The 16383-nt window shown below is 43.2% G+C and overlaps 1 protein-coding gene and 1 long non-coding RNA gene across 10 annotated transcripts in view; one reads left to right on the top strand and one right to left on the bottom strand.

Annotated features, from left to right (window-relative positions):
- The window catches only part of LOC143933537 (uncharacterized), a 483729-nt gene that overhangs the window by 413171 nt on the left and 54175 nt on the right, over positions 1-16383 (bottom strand). The window lies entirely within an intron of this gene.
- On the top strand, positions 784-16103 carry LOC143933317 (uncharacterized). The gene is made up of 5 exons (XM_077456191.1): positions 784-851; positions 3356-3426; positions 8240-8503; positions 12012-12198; positions 15887-16103. The coding sequence occupies exons 1-5, from the start codon at positions 784-786 to the stop codon at positions 16101-16103; spliced, it is 807 nt and encodes a 268-aa protein (XP_077312317.1).

The raw sequence follows: 16383 nt of genomic DNA, 5'->3' as shown, positions 1-16383 counted from the left end.
AAACATGTATAATTCTCATAAGAAATATATATATAACAATTTATATATAAATTATTTAAGTGGAAAACAATATAATACTGAGCTCTTCAGTTAGTTTATCTGTTGAAGGAAAAAAAAAAAAGACTAGTGCTATTAGGCTTAAAGTGAAACTAAAGACTAATTTTTTTTTGTTAACCCTCTAACGTTCTGCTCCACCATTTGGTAGACTTATTAAAAAAAAAAATAGTAGTGTGTACTAGACTTAGAACGTTAAAGGGTTAAGGGTTCAGAAAAAGGTGTTTCAACCTTGGTACAGACAAAGCTTCCTGTTCCAGAGACGCACATTGTTTAATTTTGGTATGTTAGCATCAATCCAGAGCTCTGACCACATGGCTTGCAGCATAATATAGGCAGCATAACACCCATGTGTTTTGGTCTGCTCAGGACACCATTTTAGGTGGGCAGATTTGGAAGACCACACAAAGTCTTTTTTTTTTTTTTTTTAGTTTTTTAGTTTTTTTTTTCAAATAACAAACATTTTACCTCCTGTTGGTTTTAAACAGAGCAGCCTAGATCATCCCCTTCTCAGGTTCCTCTTCGCTGCTCCTGGCCCCTCCCTCCTGTTGAGTGCCCCCACAGCAAGCAGCTTGCTATTGGGCACCCGAGCCGAGCTGTAGCTCCACGTGTCCATTCAGACATGGAGCTGCCGTTTGGCCCCACCCCCCTCTCTACCCCTAATTGGCTAACTGACTTTGATTGACAGCCTCGGGAGCCAATGGCGCCACTGCTGTGTCTCAGCCAAGCATGGGGGAAGAGTCCCGGGTGGCTGAGGGACTCGTGGACTTCGCTGGAGAGAGATGGAGCTCAGGTAGGTAAGTAAGCCAGCTGCTGGCCCAGGCATCTGGGTGGATCCCGACATTAAAGTCGGAATTTCTCCAGAGCCGCCTGGACCAGCTTAGTGACATCAGCCAACAGCGGGCTTTAGCCTGCTGTCGGCTGAAAATGGGTTATAAGTGTGCATAACTAAGTGCACTCCTGTGACCCGCAGTGGAAGAAGAAGTAGAAGTAGAACCAAAAAAGATTTGCCGTGCTTTTAAAAGCTAAAGTTCTATGAACAACATTCAACAAGTCATCGAATGTACTGGTGAAACTTTTCATCCAAAAATTCATAAGAAACGCACAAATGTTTCCCTGAAAATCTACTAGTGTGTAGCCAGCTTTACTACCTTACACTCATGTTATAGCTACTAAATATAAATATTTATATTTATACCATTTATCAGGACGTGATTTGACGCACGGGGCACGCTTCGGCATGATCTGCCACACGCTGCGTCCGCTGGACACGGGCGATGACAGATCACTGTACCAGCCCGCTGCTGATACCATGTGATCGCTGTGGCCAATCACAGCAGACCACATGATTGTTGTACACAGCAAATGGCTTTGTTTCTTTTTTTTTATTTTATATATATATATATATATATATATATATATATATATATATATATATATATATATATATATATATATATTTTTTTTTCAAGATATATGGGAACAAAACAGGCCAAATAGGCATCAGGAAGATATGAATTCCGGTTAACTAGCATATTACATATATAGTTACAAGATCAACTGCAATTTCTACAAAAGGTCAAATGGATTTATGCAGGTCAAAATCACTATTTCCAAAAAATTTATAATGTTAGGTACATTTTGTCAAAAACAATATAATTCAATATGGCTTTGATGCAATTCATGTGTACTATTGTGATGAGCTCTGTGATTGATCACCCATGATCACATGGTACAGACAGTCCATCTGTATCATGTGATTAGATGTGGCCAATCATAGCTAATCACAATAGTAAACACTGAATTAATCGTGGTCATTCAGAAATTCCGAAAAATGGTTGCTTATAACAGTAAAATTCAGTTATAAGCAATTATAGTGTGTAAAAGAAAAAACAAAAACCTGATCACCACCCCAGAGTAGTAGAGTGTAATGCCCTGTATACACGGTCGGACATTCTGACCAAAAAATCCGTTGGATTTTTTCTGACGGATTTTGTCCGAAACTTGTGTTGCATACACACGGTCGGACAAAGTTGTCAGAAAATCTGATCGTTCGGAACGTGATGACGTTCGTTCGTTACGACGGGACTACGTTGAGGCTAGTAGCCAATAGCTTTGGTCTCGTAATTTGATATGAGCATGCGTGGCACTTTGTCCGATTGGAATTCTCGACAAACGATCCGAAAAAGTCTGATCGGAATTTTTTGTCTGAAAATTTGAGATCCTGCTAGAGCCCACACTTGATATCAATATTATCCGATCGGACCTTTTCCGTCGGAATTTCCGACCGTGTGTACAAGGCATTACTATGGTAACATGGTATTGCTCTGGTCACTGTATGTAATAAAAACATTGGGGGGAAAAAGAAAAAAACAGGCAGAAAAAAAAGATATAAAAAAACTATATATATATATATATATATATATATATATATATATATATATATATATATATATATATATATATATATATATATATATAATATATTTTTTTTTTGTTACATACTGTCCATGTCCCTGATAACCACCACACTAGTTATATGATGACACTTTACTGCAGTGGTGACAGGATGTAATTTTTTTTTTTAAATTGTGAAAACATTATTTTTTTTATGTGTTAATTAAAAAAAAAAAAATGTGGCAAAAAAATACAACTTCAAAAAACTCACCATGCCTCTTACTAAATACCTTGGACTGTCTACTTTCTAAAAATTGTTAAAATGGGGGTATTTGTACTGTCCTGCCATTTTCGGGCACAAGAAATGAGATCAGTACATCAATTTTCAGATGTATATCATAGTTTGTGGACTCTATAACTTTCCTGCAGACTAAATAATAAACACTGATTTGGGTTATTTCCACAAAAGAAATTTAGCAGTATACAGTTTGGCCTAAATGTATGAATAAAGATTATTTATTTGCAAAACAAAGGAAGAAAACCGCATTTTTTTTAAAACCTTTTCGGTCTGTTTTTTTTTGTTTATTCGGCAAACCAAAAAAAAAAAAAACCCAGTAGTGATTAAATACCACCAAAAAAAAGCTCTAGTTGTGTGAAAAAAATAAATAAAAATCTCATATGGGTACAGTGATGTAGGACAATTGTATTGCAATGTATTGTATGCAATTGTCATTCAAAGTGTGACAGCGCTGAAAGCTGCAAATTGGCCTGGGCAGGAAGGGGGTGAAAGTGCCCGGTATTGAAGTGGTTAAAGGAATTATTTGTTATTTATTCAGCAACATAAAACAAATATACTTGGAAAAATACTGTTGTGAATTTATTTATATTTATCTTGTATTTTCAGGTCTTTTTATATCGACAAGATGTACACTGGTTTAGTTCTATTACTGATTACCATTATCCAAGAGACACTTGGTAAGTGCATATTTTTATATAACACACATCTTCCCATCATTTTTATCAGTACATAAGTTAAGCTGGCCCTACACCGACTGAAATTTAGATTTATATTACTGTGTGGCTTCCCTGTTCAACAGAAGTCAATTATTTAATCAACGTTGACAGGACAAGCGGACAGGTGAATGCTATAGGTAGGGGTGTTATCCTCTTTCGGACTGCCTGCATGGTACTGTAGATGGGCGGCTCCTACAGGCACAGCGACATACCTGTATGGCACTGCTTGTTTCCGGGTTCACTATCCTGCCACCAAATGCAGTGTCCCACTGCTGCAGCCTGCCACCATATGCAGCTCGGTCCTATACTGCCACCCGATAGAGTGTTCCGCTGTTGTTGCCTGCCACCATATGAAGCTCATCACTATCCTGCCCCCATATGCAGCTCGGTCCTATCCTGCCACCTGATGGAGTGATTCACTGTTGTGGCCTGCCATCATATCCAGCTCATTAATATCCTGAACCCATATGCAGCTTCCCATTGTCGTGGCAGGCCACCAGAGGCGGCCCATAACTATCCTGCCACCATATGAAGCTCATTACTATCCTGCCACCAGATGCAGCTTTCCACTGTTGTGGCCTGCCACCAGTGGCTGCTCATCACTATCCTGCCACCATATGCAGCTCATCACTATCCTGCCACCATATGCAGCTCATCACTATCCTGCCACCAGATGCAGTGTCCCACTGTTGTGGCCTGCCACGAGAGGCAGCTTGTCACTATTCTGCCACCATATGCAACATGTCACTGCCGTGGCCGGCCTCCAGAGGCAGCCCATAACTATCCTGCCACCATATGAAGCTTATTACTATCCTGCCACCAGATGCAGCTTTCCACTGTTGTGGCCTGCCACCAGTGGCAGCTCATCACTATCCTGCCACCAGATGCAGTGTCCCACTGTTGTGGCCTGCTACGAGAGGCAGCTTGTCACTATTCTGCCACTATATGCAACTTCCCACTGTCATGGCCTGCCACCAGAGGCAGCTCATCACTATCCTGCCAACAGATGCAGTGCCCCACTGTTGTGGCCTTCCACCAGAGGCAGCTCATCAGTATCCTGCCAACGGATGCAGTGCCCCACTGTTGTGGCCTTCCACTGGAGGCAGCTCTTCCCTATCCTGCCAACAGATGCAGTGTCCCTCTGTTGTGGCCTGCTACCGGAGGCAGCTTATCACTATCCTGCCACGAGGAGCAGCGTCCCTCTGTAGCCTGCCAGCAAAAACACCAGCTGGTCACTTTTTTAAACCCATTTTTTAAAGGTTTTTCTTTTCTGCAGTGAAAGAACACGCTTACACATATCCCTGTTTTTGTAGCCTCTCCCCAGCGGTATGGCATTGAAAGCATCCCGCATTCAAGAGTGGGGAAACTGGCACATGAACAGTTGCTATACTGCAGTCTGTCCTATGACAGTGAGAAGGCAGAACAGCGGTGATGCGAGGCGGAGAGACCATGATGTCATCTCTCTGCTCGCCTGCCGCACCTCTTTCAGTGCAGCCTTCACAGCAACAAACAAGGCACGGACCGGCACTGGTCCGCAGCTCGGGGGCCCCTGCTCTAAAGAGTGTCTGGAGAGACAGTCACCAGAGGGAGCAGGCAGCGGACAGCTCTGTGCTGGTCTTGTGGCCTGCACCTCTCTCTCCCCCAACAACCACTTCCTGCTGCAGCCCATTGTAACTGGCCGACCACGCTGTAGCCATCATCACCAGATTGGCTTCAGAAAAGATATGTATAGCGATTTCTTCTTTACAGGGCTTAGTCTTAGGTTGCGGATGCCAGTAGATTTAGAGATTTTAGTATTAGGGTGGACTTCTATTAGAAGTCTGGCTCAGATAGTCCCAGTCATCATGAACAACAGCAATTATATTCTCCTGCACATTGTGGTAGTCCAAGCTAAAAGAGAACTCTGCTGTCTCAGGTGGATATTACTGCAAAGCCTTGCTGTCCTCTAGGACTTGGGTTGTCCACAGAACACTGTGGAAAATAGATAAAAACAGAGGGCGCTCTGGCCTAGTGCTTTATCCAACCTCAAATTTATTAAAGATATAATAAAATATAACTACTCACAAGTCTAGGTAGTAAAATTGCTCATCAAGACACTACAAGTGGCTACAATCTCCCAACTTTGCCAAAACCCTCTAGCCCAAGGAGGGCCTCACCAGGGTCCCTGCTGGCTGACGCGTTACGAAGGATACCCTTCTTCTTCAGAGCCAAACAACAACTGATCATACAGTCTTTTAAATACCTTCAGTCTAACTATTGTCCCTCTCACAACATGAGAGCCAAAGGTTCCTCCCACATTGGAAGGGGGGGGGGGAGTTCCTGTATTTGCATAGAGCAATGCTCTTAGAACCATTTTTTTGTATATGCATACCATTAAAATCACATTGTATAATAAGGCAACATACACTTACCCTTATGGAGTCCCATCACTGCACTATGCACTCTAAGGCAAGGGTAGGCAACCTCGGCCCTCAAGCTGTTTTGAAACTACAAGTCCCATGAGGCATTGCAAGACCCTAACAATCACAGGCATGACTCCTAGAGGCATGATGGGATTTGTAGTTTCACCACAGCTGGAGGGCCGAGGTTGCCTACCCCTGCTGTAAGGGATGGCTATGCAGCACCTTATTGTAACACAGACCGGTAGTCATCCCTTATGCCGCGTACACGCGATCGGAATTTTCGTCTGAAAAAGCTCTGATGGTTTTCCCGTCAGAATTCCGATGGAATTCTGCTCAAACTGTCTTGCCTACACGCAGTCACACCAAATTCCGACCGCCAAGAACGCGGTGACGTACAACGCGTACGACGGAACTAGAAAAAGGAAGTTCAATACCTAGTAGCCAATAGCTGCTATCTCACAGTTGAATCTGAGCATGTGTGAGTTTTTGCGCGTCAGAATTGCGTACACATACAAAAAGTTTTTCCATTGGAAAAATTGAGAACATGCTATCAACTTTTTGCTGGTGGGAATTCAGCCAGCTAAATTCCGATGGAGCATACACACGGTCGCATTTTCCGATGAAAAGCTCTCATCGGTCTTTTGCTGGCTGAAATTCCGATCGTGTGTATGCAGCATTAGGCCGCGTACACACGGGCGGACTGTTCGCCCCAACTTAGTTCGTCAAACAATCCGACAAACAGTCCGCTCAAAATTTGCATGAACGGACTTGACCACACACGATGAACGAACAGTCCGCTGAAAGCGTGCGCGATGACGTAAACGGCACGTACGACGGGACTAGAAAAACGACGTCCTATACACTGCAATGCAACCTTCGCCGTGTAAATCCTTTCTGAGCATGCGCAAAACTTAGTTTGTCGAACGAGCCTACACACGAGCGGACTGTCCGCTGAAACCAAGTTTCAGCGGACTGTCTTACGGAAATTCCGAAAAACTTTGTTCGTCAGACTGTCCGCTGAAACTGTCCGCTGAAGCCCACACACGAGCGGACTGTCCGCTGAAACACTGTTCAGCGGACAAAGTTGGGCGAACAGTCCGCCCGTGTGTACGCGGCCTTAGAGTGCATAATGCAGTGCTGGGACTCCATAAGGGTAAGCGTATGTTGCCTTATTATACAATGTGATTTTATTGGTATGTGTACACAAAAGATGCTTCTATCCTAGAGCATTGCTCTATGCCAGGGGTGGCTAACCAGTGGCACGGGGGCCACATGTGGTCCGCTTAGCCCTTTGATGTGGCCCGCGACCTCCTGCTCTGGAATGGTGGGTAAGCAAGTCCAGATTGCAGGTTGCCGACCCGTCATACCACAGCGTGTTGTGAATGAAGCTGGTGGTAGAGGAAGAAATAGGCTGCAGAGCAGCTGATGCTTCCCGTACAGCACCAGCTTTTGCCACAGGCAGAGTCTATGGCAAAGTTCAGTTAACCCACAGCACTACCTTGCACCCGTGGTGTGGGTAATCATCAGTGTGAAAGCAGTTTAGGCCCCTTTCACACGATCGGCCCTACTCAATCGGACCCTCAAATCACCTCTACAGAGCGGCAGATTTAAACAGACTTTTGTCCGTTTACTCCCGCCTGCCTCCAATCCGTTCCTAAAAATCGAATTTAAAAAAATAGAAGGGAGTTCGCACCCCTTCCATTTGGGTGGTTAGGATCAGAGGGCCTATAGAGTAGCCATGACCTGTCATCCGCCCGCTCCGCTCATTGTGGCCCACAATTGGTTACCAAGTTGCTTAAGTGGCCCTCGCTCTTAAAAAGGTTGGGCACCCCTGCTCTATGCAAAAGCAGGAACTTCTCCCCCTTTCCAATATGGAAGGAACCTTTGGCTCATGTTGTGAGAGGGACAATAGTTAGACTGAAGGTATTTATAAGGCTGTATGATCAGTTATTGTTTGGCTCTGAAGATGAAGGCCATCCTTCGAAACGTGTCAACCAACAGGGACCCTGGTGAAGCCCTCCTTGGGCTAGAAGGTTTTGCAAAAGCTGGTAGATTGTAGCCACTTTTAGTGGCTTGATGAGCAATTTTACTACCTACACTTGTGAGTAGTTGTATTTTATTATATCTTTCAGAAATTTGAGGTTGGATAATGCACTAGGCCAGTACACCCTCTGTTTTTATCTATTTTCCCCAGATGGTCCCATATTTGTTGACTTTCCCATTCTGCCTAGTTGGTGGGACGCTTCAGCGATGGAGAACCCAGGGCCAATGGTTTGGGTATGGTTATGTGGATTAAAAGGTACTAAAAGTCCTTCATTGTAGTTATACCTGTACCCTTCATTATTGGCTAATCATTTTTTCTTGTCTTTCAGCCCTTTCAAAGCCTAGTAAGAGGTGGAAGGTCCTGAAAGCTGTTGTAGAGAATGGAATGTATGGATGGAATCTCACGATAAGAAGAGGCATGGATTTCCTTTGTGATATTCCAGCAGTTTTCTCACTACACAATGCTACCTGCTATGACAATGTGTCTCGTGTCTTCCTGCATTCAATCCACTCCTTACACCTCCTCACAGAAGCTACCAATAAAACGTTCTTCTTAGAATATGATGGGAAATCGCCTAAGCTAAATGACAGCGGTAAGTAATCAGGGATGCATGAAACAGTTTATCCAACAGAACGTTAAAGTGGAGCTCCACCCAAAAGGGGAAGCTCTGCTTGTCTGCCGCCCCCACCCGCTGCTACATTTGGCACCTTTTGGAGGGGGAGCGGGTACCTGTATTTGACAGGTACCTGCTCCCACTTCTGGCTCAGTTTGACGTGGCAAACTGAGCCAGAAGTTTAGCCCCTCCCTCCTTCTTCACAAGTCCCAGAAGACTGCAGCGCATTCACAAAGTCGAGCATGCTTTACACATGTACAGTAGGAAACCAGCTGTGAAGCCACAAGGCTTCACTGCCAGTTTCCCTTAGTCAAGATGGTGGCACCAGCACCCGAGGGTCGATTAAAGAATCAGCTCAGATGAGGACACAGCTGGATTCCTGGACAGGTAAGTGCCCTAATATTAAAAGTCAGCAGCTACAGTATTTGTAGCAGTTGACTTTAAATATTTGGGGGGGGGGGGGCTGGAGCTCCTCTTTAAGGGCTCATTCACATGAAAATAACAGGCATTCAGGAGGGCAACATAGGGTATCATTTTAGCCGCAGCGACAGCATTTTTACAATCCCATCTTGCAGCTGCTGCCACTTAAGGGGGGAAGTTGGTGGAGAGTTAAACTGCGGCTGAACCCCTTGTGGAGCAAGCCTTGAGTTTTACCGCTTGAGATCCGCGCTATAGGCAAATGACGGCTAAAGCGTGGAGCTGCTTTGCCGGGACGACGTCTATTGACGTCGTCCCGTGCACGAGCGGCCTGCGCGCCCCCTGAAGGGCGTGCGTGGCGTGCTCTGTGATCAGCGAGTCTATGAGACTCACCTGATCACAGATCGGAGCAAGGGGTCGATCCCGACCCCTTACCACGTGATCAGCTGTCAGCCAATGACAGCTGATCATGTGACACAACAGAGCCAGTAATCGGCTATTTTTCCTCCTCGTGCTGACAGCGCGAGGAGAAAAAAAAAAGCCGATCACCGGCGGCCGTGAGAGGGACTTCAGTCCTGATCACGGTGAGATGGGGCCAGTGCATCGGTGCCCACCTGCCCCCTGCCAGTGCCACCTAAAGATTGGCTAAAAGTAACACCCATCAGTGCCCACAGTGCCACCCATCAGTGCCCACATATTATACTATTATTATAGATTATACACAGTATAAAAATGATATAGAAACACTGACAATACCTATAACAAAGTAATTAGCTTGATTTACACTTAAAAAGTCAACACGGCATGAAATGATCAGCCCCTGATATTTACTGGCAGTTGTAAAAAAAAAATCACAGATTTTTACAAACTGTCAGTAAATTTACTGGCTGTTGGTAAAGCATAGACTGCACAGTGTTTATATTTTAAGTTTACTTTACCAGATATAAAACACATTTTCTCTTGTTACCAGGGCCCCCACTATTCAAGATATTCTGTATATAGCAAATTCCATATCTAAATAACCTATGCTATGCAAGGGAGCAGGGAGTGCACAGCGAAGAGTTAAACGATGAAAAACAAGTTGCCAGATAATGTTGACCCTTTTTGTTCTGCAGCTGCACCAGACAATCTCTCAATAAAACAGAAACAGTATCAATCTAAAAGAAAAGCATAAAATAGGAAGCCCTTCCAGAGTAGCCACTTGTGTTAGGCAAACTTGAAACAATGTAATTTTCTTACCATTTTCATTAGCTGTCACTTGCTTGACATAGGACAGCATTCAGGATTATACAGCAAAGTGCTGCAGTTAGGAATCTGAGTCCTGATCCCTGATCTTCATAATTCTGGCTCAGCTTTGTTCTTAACTATCTCTATGCAGTGGTAAATAGAAATAACCAACTATATGGTTAGGAAGCAAAATATCTAATCCACTCTGAGAATAACAGAGAGAAGAGATATATTGTATATACTATTAGAGGAGATAAACTGTATATACTATTAGAGGAGATATATTGTATATACTATTAGAAGAGATATATTGTATATACTATTAGAGGAGAGATATACTGTATATACCAGTGATGGTGAACCTTGGCACTCCAGATGTTTTGGAACTACATTTCCCATGATGCTCATGCACTCTGCAGTGTAGTGGAGCATCATGGGAAACGTAGTTCCAAAACATCTGGGGTGCCAAGATTCACCATCACTGGTATATACTATTAGGAGAGATATACTGTATATACTATTGGAGGAGAGATATACTGTATAAACTATTAGAAGAGATACACTGTATATACTATTGGAGGAGAGATATACTGTATATACTATTATAGGAAATATATACTGTATATACTATTAGAAGAGATATACTGTATATACTATTAGAGGAGAGATATACTGTATATACTATTAGAGGAGAGATGCACTGTATATTGTATTAGAGGAGAGATGTACTGTATATGCTATTAGAGGAAAGATATACTGTATATACTATTAGAGGAGAGATTACTTTATACACTATTAGAGGAGATATATACTGTATATACTATTAGAGGAGATATATACTGTATATACTATTAGAGGAGAGATGACTTTATACACTATTAGAGGAGATATATACTGTATATACTATTAGAGGCGATATATACTGTATATACTATTAGAGGAGAGTTATAATGTGTATACTATTAGAGGAGAGATATACTGTATATACTATTAGAGGAGAGATGCACTGTATATTGTATTAGAGGAGAGATGTACTGTATATGCTATTGGATGAGAGATATACTGTATATACTATTAGAGGAAATATATACTGTATATACTATTAGAGGAGAGATTACTGTATATACTATTATAGGAGACATATACTGTATACACTATTAGAGGAGACATATACTGTATATACTATTAGAGGAGATATGTACTGTATATACTATTAGAGGAGATATATACTGTGTATACTATTAGAGGAAATATATACTGTATATACTATTAGAGGAGAGATTACTGTATATACTATTAGAGGAGACATATACTGTATATACTATTAGAGGAGATATATACTGTATATACTATTAGAGGAGATATATACTGTGTATACTATTAGAGGAGATATACTGTATATACTATTAGAGGGGATATATACTGTATATACTATTAGAGGATATATACTGTATATACTATTAGAGGGGATATATACTGTATATACTATTAGAGGGGATACATACTGTATATACTATTAGATGAGAGATATACTGTATATACTATTAGAGGAGATATACTCCCAGCACCCACTATGCTGGTCCCAGTCCCCCAGGTGGGCAAGTAGAGCCCAGGATACATAGCGGGTGGGGGGGGAGTGTGTAAGCATTCGGGCAGTAGCCCTGGCACCAGAACGCAGGTTGTTGACTTGGCACCTGGGATTTGTCAAGCCCTGATATATACAGTATATTTGTATGGCCAGTGTGGACCCCTATTTTCTTAAGACCGCCCCAAACACATACTGTGCTTTCTCATTTATTCTCATTATAAATACAATCATTTGACTTGTTTTGTTTTGTTCTAGGAATCTTTGAGAGCCAAGAGGAGGCATTGAGCTTCATTTATCCCATGGTAAATCTAAATAATTCAGCACCCAGAGCAGCTGAAGATTTATCGGACTCAAATGAAGACTTATCACTGCTAAAAATTGTACTACCAATAATAATATTAATAATAATAATAGCAGCAGTCTTTCTATGGAAGAAATGGAGGTAAGGCAAAATCTGTGTTCCCTACAGGAAACCTAAACGGAGAAAACGCCAAGTCTGCTATTCTTGATCTTACCTTTTAAAAATGCTAGTTGTCTGGCTGCTGTGCTCATCCAAAATTTTTCGCAGTTTCTGAGCCAGAATAAGTAGGGTCTTTTTCTTTTCTTTTTTTTTTTTCTATTAGTTGAACTCAAGGAACTTGTGCCTTTTTCAACTTGACAAACTCTAAAAAAAAAAAAGTTCTGAATTCACCAGCTGCATTCTTGCCATGGGTTAGTGGCTCTTAGTATTCAGGCCAGAGGCAGCCAAACATCTAGAGGGATGAGCTCGGTGTTCGACTCGAACACAGGCCATTCGTCTGTTCGGTGAATTCCGAACTTTGTGGACCGTTCGCATCAAATTCATGTGGCACGTACAGCCCACAATGCACTACACCATCGCAGTGCATTGCTGGCTCATGATTGGCCAAGCATGCACTGTGACCCTCGCATGCTTGGCCAATCACATCGCCGGCAGTGAGGAGAGCCATAATTGGCCACAGGCAGGATGCCTGTGGCCAATTATAGCTCGGGGGGGTTCAGTACACGCCCCATACTATATAAGGCCTCCAGTGCGGCGGCCTTGTGTAGTGTGTTGGTGTGCAGGGAAAGAGCTAGATAGGCAGGGACAATGTCTTTTTGCTTGGGAACCTAGCGCTGTTACAGTGGGTGTTGTGTGCCTCCAGCACAGTATACACCTGAAGATACCCCTTATTTCTGGTGTTGTTCTGTTGCATATCTTGCATATTAGCCTTTAAAATTAGCACTTTTGATTTTGCACGTTCGAGTCCCATAGACATTAATAGGGTTCTAAAGTTCGTACGAATTTTAGGTCCGTTCGAAAGGTTCTGGTGCGAACCGACCAGGGGGGTGTTCGGCTCATCCCTACTGGTGAGAACAATAAAGGAGATGTCAGGGAGTGGTTTGTGAAGTCATTTGGATCCATGCACACCACAATTGATTGAATTTGTGTATAGATAAAGTTCTAAGGGCTATGTATCTTTCATAGTTGTAGATTCGATTTACCAGAGCTATAAGCTCAGAGAGGATAGGTGCTTGGTTGGACCTCCAAAATTTGGTGATAAGTGACTTGGCAAGATATAGGAATAATTACAACTATAGTACGAAAGTATGTTGGGGAAACGTTCTATACCCAAGTGGAGTAGAGCTAGGGCTGAGTTGGGTTTTGGTAATATTCCAGTAACTCGGGACATCAACCAGAAGACTTGGTTCCAGTAATGCCGCGTACACACGGTCGAACTGTTTGACGTACTTAGTCCGTTGAAACACATTTCAGAGGACAATCCGCTCGTGTGTGGGCTTCAGCGGACTTTTTCAGCGTGCAGTCCGGAGTACTAAGATTTTCGGTTTTTCCAAAAATCTGTCCGTCGTACTTTGGTTTCAGCGGACAGTACGGTCGTCAGTATGCTAGTTCGACGGACTAAGAATGGCGCATGCCCAGAAAGGATTTACACGGCGGAAGGGTGCTTTGCTGTGTCTTGGACTTCCTATTTCTAGTCCCGTCGTACGTGCTGTACACGTCATCGCGCAAGCTTTCAACGGACTGTTTGTGTATCCGTGTGTGGTCAAGTCCGTTCAGTGGAAAGTACGCCGGATTGTCCGTCGGATTGTATGACGGACTAAGTACGCCATACAATCCGCTCGTGTGTACGCGGCATAACTAGTAGTCCCTTGCATGACCAGAGTATGTGTGAAAGTGTGTCCGGCTGACCGCATTCTCGCCAACGTAGTGGGGAATTGTTGGGGTAGAACTTTGCTAAAAGGTATGGGGTTAAGTACCATCTAGACAGAATGTTTTTAGATAATTTCCAGTGGGTGACACAATGGGTGGCTTACTGAGAGTAAGGTACCATTGAGCATCAGTGAAGGACTCCTGAAGGTCACGTTCTCATTGAGACATGGGGGTGGTTTTAGTGATTATTCCTTTTCTCTGGAGAATAGAATACAATAAAGAGATATTGTATCTTTGGTGTTGGATTTAGGACTCATGAGGTATGCATGGTTTCCATGCATCTCTGTTGTATGTGTATGGAGGGTTTGGGGTGGCTTTTCAAAAAACGTGGACACCCTCATGTAAGTGAAAAGGTCTTTAGGTGAGATGCAGTATGCATTAATTAGTATGCATGGATTTAAGTTGCGACACCTGGAATAAATCTTCTACTCATCTTTAGTTTGCCCAACAACAAATTGGGCCTCAAAAAAAAAAAAAAAGCATAGAAAATGTAAATCGCTGCAAAACCGCAGTAAAATTGTGTACAAAATGCACAGAAAAAAAGCACTTCAGGAATGACTAAAAGAAAACTGTATAGGTGTGAACCGAGCCTAATGCCGCGAACACACGGCCAGAATTTCCAATGGGAGCTTTTCATTGGATTTTCCGACCATGTGTATGCCCATTGGTCTTTTCCTCTCGGCATTTCCGACTGTCTTTAGATTGAGAGCCTGTTCTTAATTTTTTTCAACAGAAAACCTTTCTATCGGATTTTTCAATCGTGTGTATGCAATTCCGACGCGCAAAATTCTGACGCATGCTCGGAAACAATTCGACGCATACTCGAAAGCATTAAAGCGGGAGTCCACCGGGACTCCGCGTTTTTTTTTTTTTTTTTAAAAGCCAGCAGCTACAAATACTGCAGCTGCTGACTTTTAAAATAGTGACACTTACCCGCCCAGCGCACCCGCGATGTCGGCACCCGAAGCCGATCTCTAGATCGTCTCTCGAGTGCTGCCGCCGCCATTTTGGGTATGGGAATCAGGAAATGGAGCCTTTCGGCTTTATTTCCCGGTTCCCTACTGCGCATGCGCGAGTCGCGCTGTGCAATAAGGACGGTCCCCGCTGTCTATGGGATCTGTGTGTTTCCCAGCAGGCAGCGGGGCACTTGCGGAAAGGGGCGGGCACTTGCGGAAAGGGGCGTAATCTACGCCCCTTTCCGCAGAGAGCTATCCCGGAAGTGGGTGCAGATACCTGTACTGTACAGGTATCTGCACCCCCCTCCCCCCTGAAAGGTGCCAATTGTGGCGCCGGGGGGGGGAGGGTTCCGATGAGTGGAAGGTCCACTTTAGGGTGGACCTCCGCTTTAAAGTTTAAAAAAACACATTCCCGGCATGCTGAAAATGCAAACTTTCACATTGGTTGTGCTCTCAACCAAACTTTCAAACCATCCAATGGCTGGTTTCATAACTGATCACATGTGCAGCATTATGGCATTTGAAGAATCATTAGAGGCCAAGATGGCAGCTTCCTTGACTGAAAACGATAGGAGGGTTTACTTCCACTATAAACTTTCCTTTTATAGTGCCGTCGAACGTGTTGTATGTCGCGGTGTTATTGTCCGTCGGAATTTGGTGTGACCGTGTGTAGGCGACACAGTTTGAGCGAAATTCTATCGGAATTCCGACGGGAAAACCATCAGAGCTTTTTCCGACGAGAATTCCGATGGTGTGTACGCGGCATTAGACCACATTGCATACAAAGGATGAGCGTGACAGCCAGCCAAATGGCATTTTTTCAGAAGTAGGTCAGTGGCAGCTACTGTTTCTCTCATGACAGGTTCACTTTAAATTTATCGCAGTCTTTTTATTTTCTGTTTTGAATCCTTACGACATCTGACGATATATCATTTTATTCGCAGGAACCAGAGAGACTCACATCGTCCCACTCCAAGCAACCATATACCCAGTCCTGAAAATCAGCCACTGAACAGCCAGGACACATACACAGCTCTACCAATCAGCAACACACAAAATGATACACATATGACGCATAGCAATGGAGTTTTATCAGGACAAGACATCTGTATGGTTCCCATGGACTCTTCCAAGCCTCCAACTTTTAACGCCGTTTGCTAGCTATTTTTTACACTTCTCTTGCTAAAATACAAGTTGCTTTCATGAAAAGATTCTTAAAATGCACTTAAAGTTATATATTTTCTTAAAGCAGATTTGTTAAGCAATAGTGGTAATTGCAGTTTTTTATGTCCTACAATATTTGCATTACTGTACACTGTATATCCCCAATTGTTTGGTAAAAGCGAAAAGATGAGATAGAGCCTGGTTCCCTACCGCGCATGCGCAAGTCGCGCTGCATGTTCTGACTGGTCCCTGCTGTCTTCTGGGACCTGTGTGTCTT

This window comes from Lithobates pipiens, unplaced genomic scaffold (genome assembly GCF_037356315.1).
Source record: "Lithobates pipiens isolate NorthernLeopardFrog02 unplaced genomic scaffold, aLitPip1_a1.2 Scaffold_27, whole genome shotgun sequence".
NCBI classification, from domain to species: domain Eukaryota; kingdom Metazoa; phylum Chordata; class Amphibia; order Anura; family Ranidae; genus Lithobates; species Lithobates pipiens.
The sequence above is the reverse complement of the archived record's forward strand: the minus strand, read 5'-3'. Positions and strand labels throughout refer to the sequence as shown.

What these genes read in the sequence shown, in the direction of transcription:
- LOC143933317 (XM_077456191.1), top strand. Translation starts at nt 784, where the DNA reads ATGGGGGAAGAGTCCCGGGTGGCTGAGGGACTCGTGGACTTCGCTGGA. An exon ending in CATTATCCAAGAGACACTTG is followed by an intron (nt 3,427 to 8,239) that starts GTAAGTGCATAT and finishes CTTGTCTTTCAG; the next exon opens with CCCTTTCAAAGCCTAGTAAG. An exon ending in TTTCTATGGAAGAAATGGAG is followed by an intron (nt 12,199 to 15,886) that starts GTAAGGCAAAAT and finishes TTTTATTCGCAG; the next exon opens with GAACCAGAGAGACTCACATC.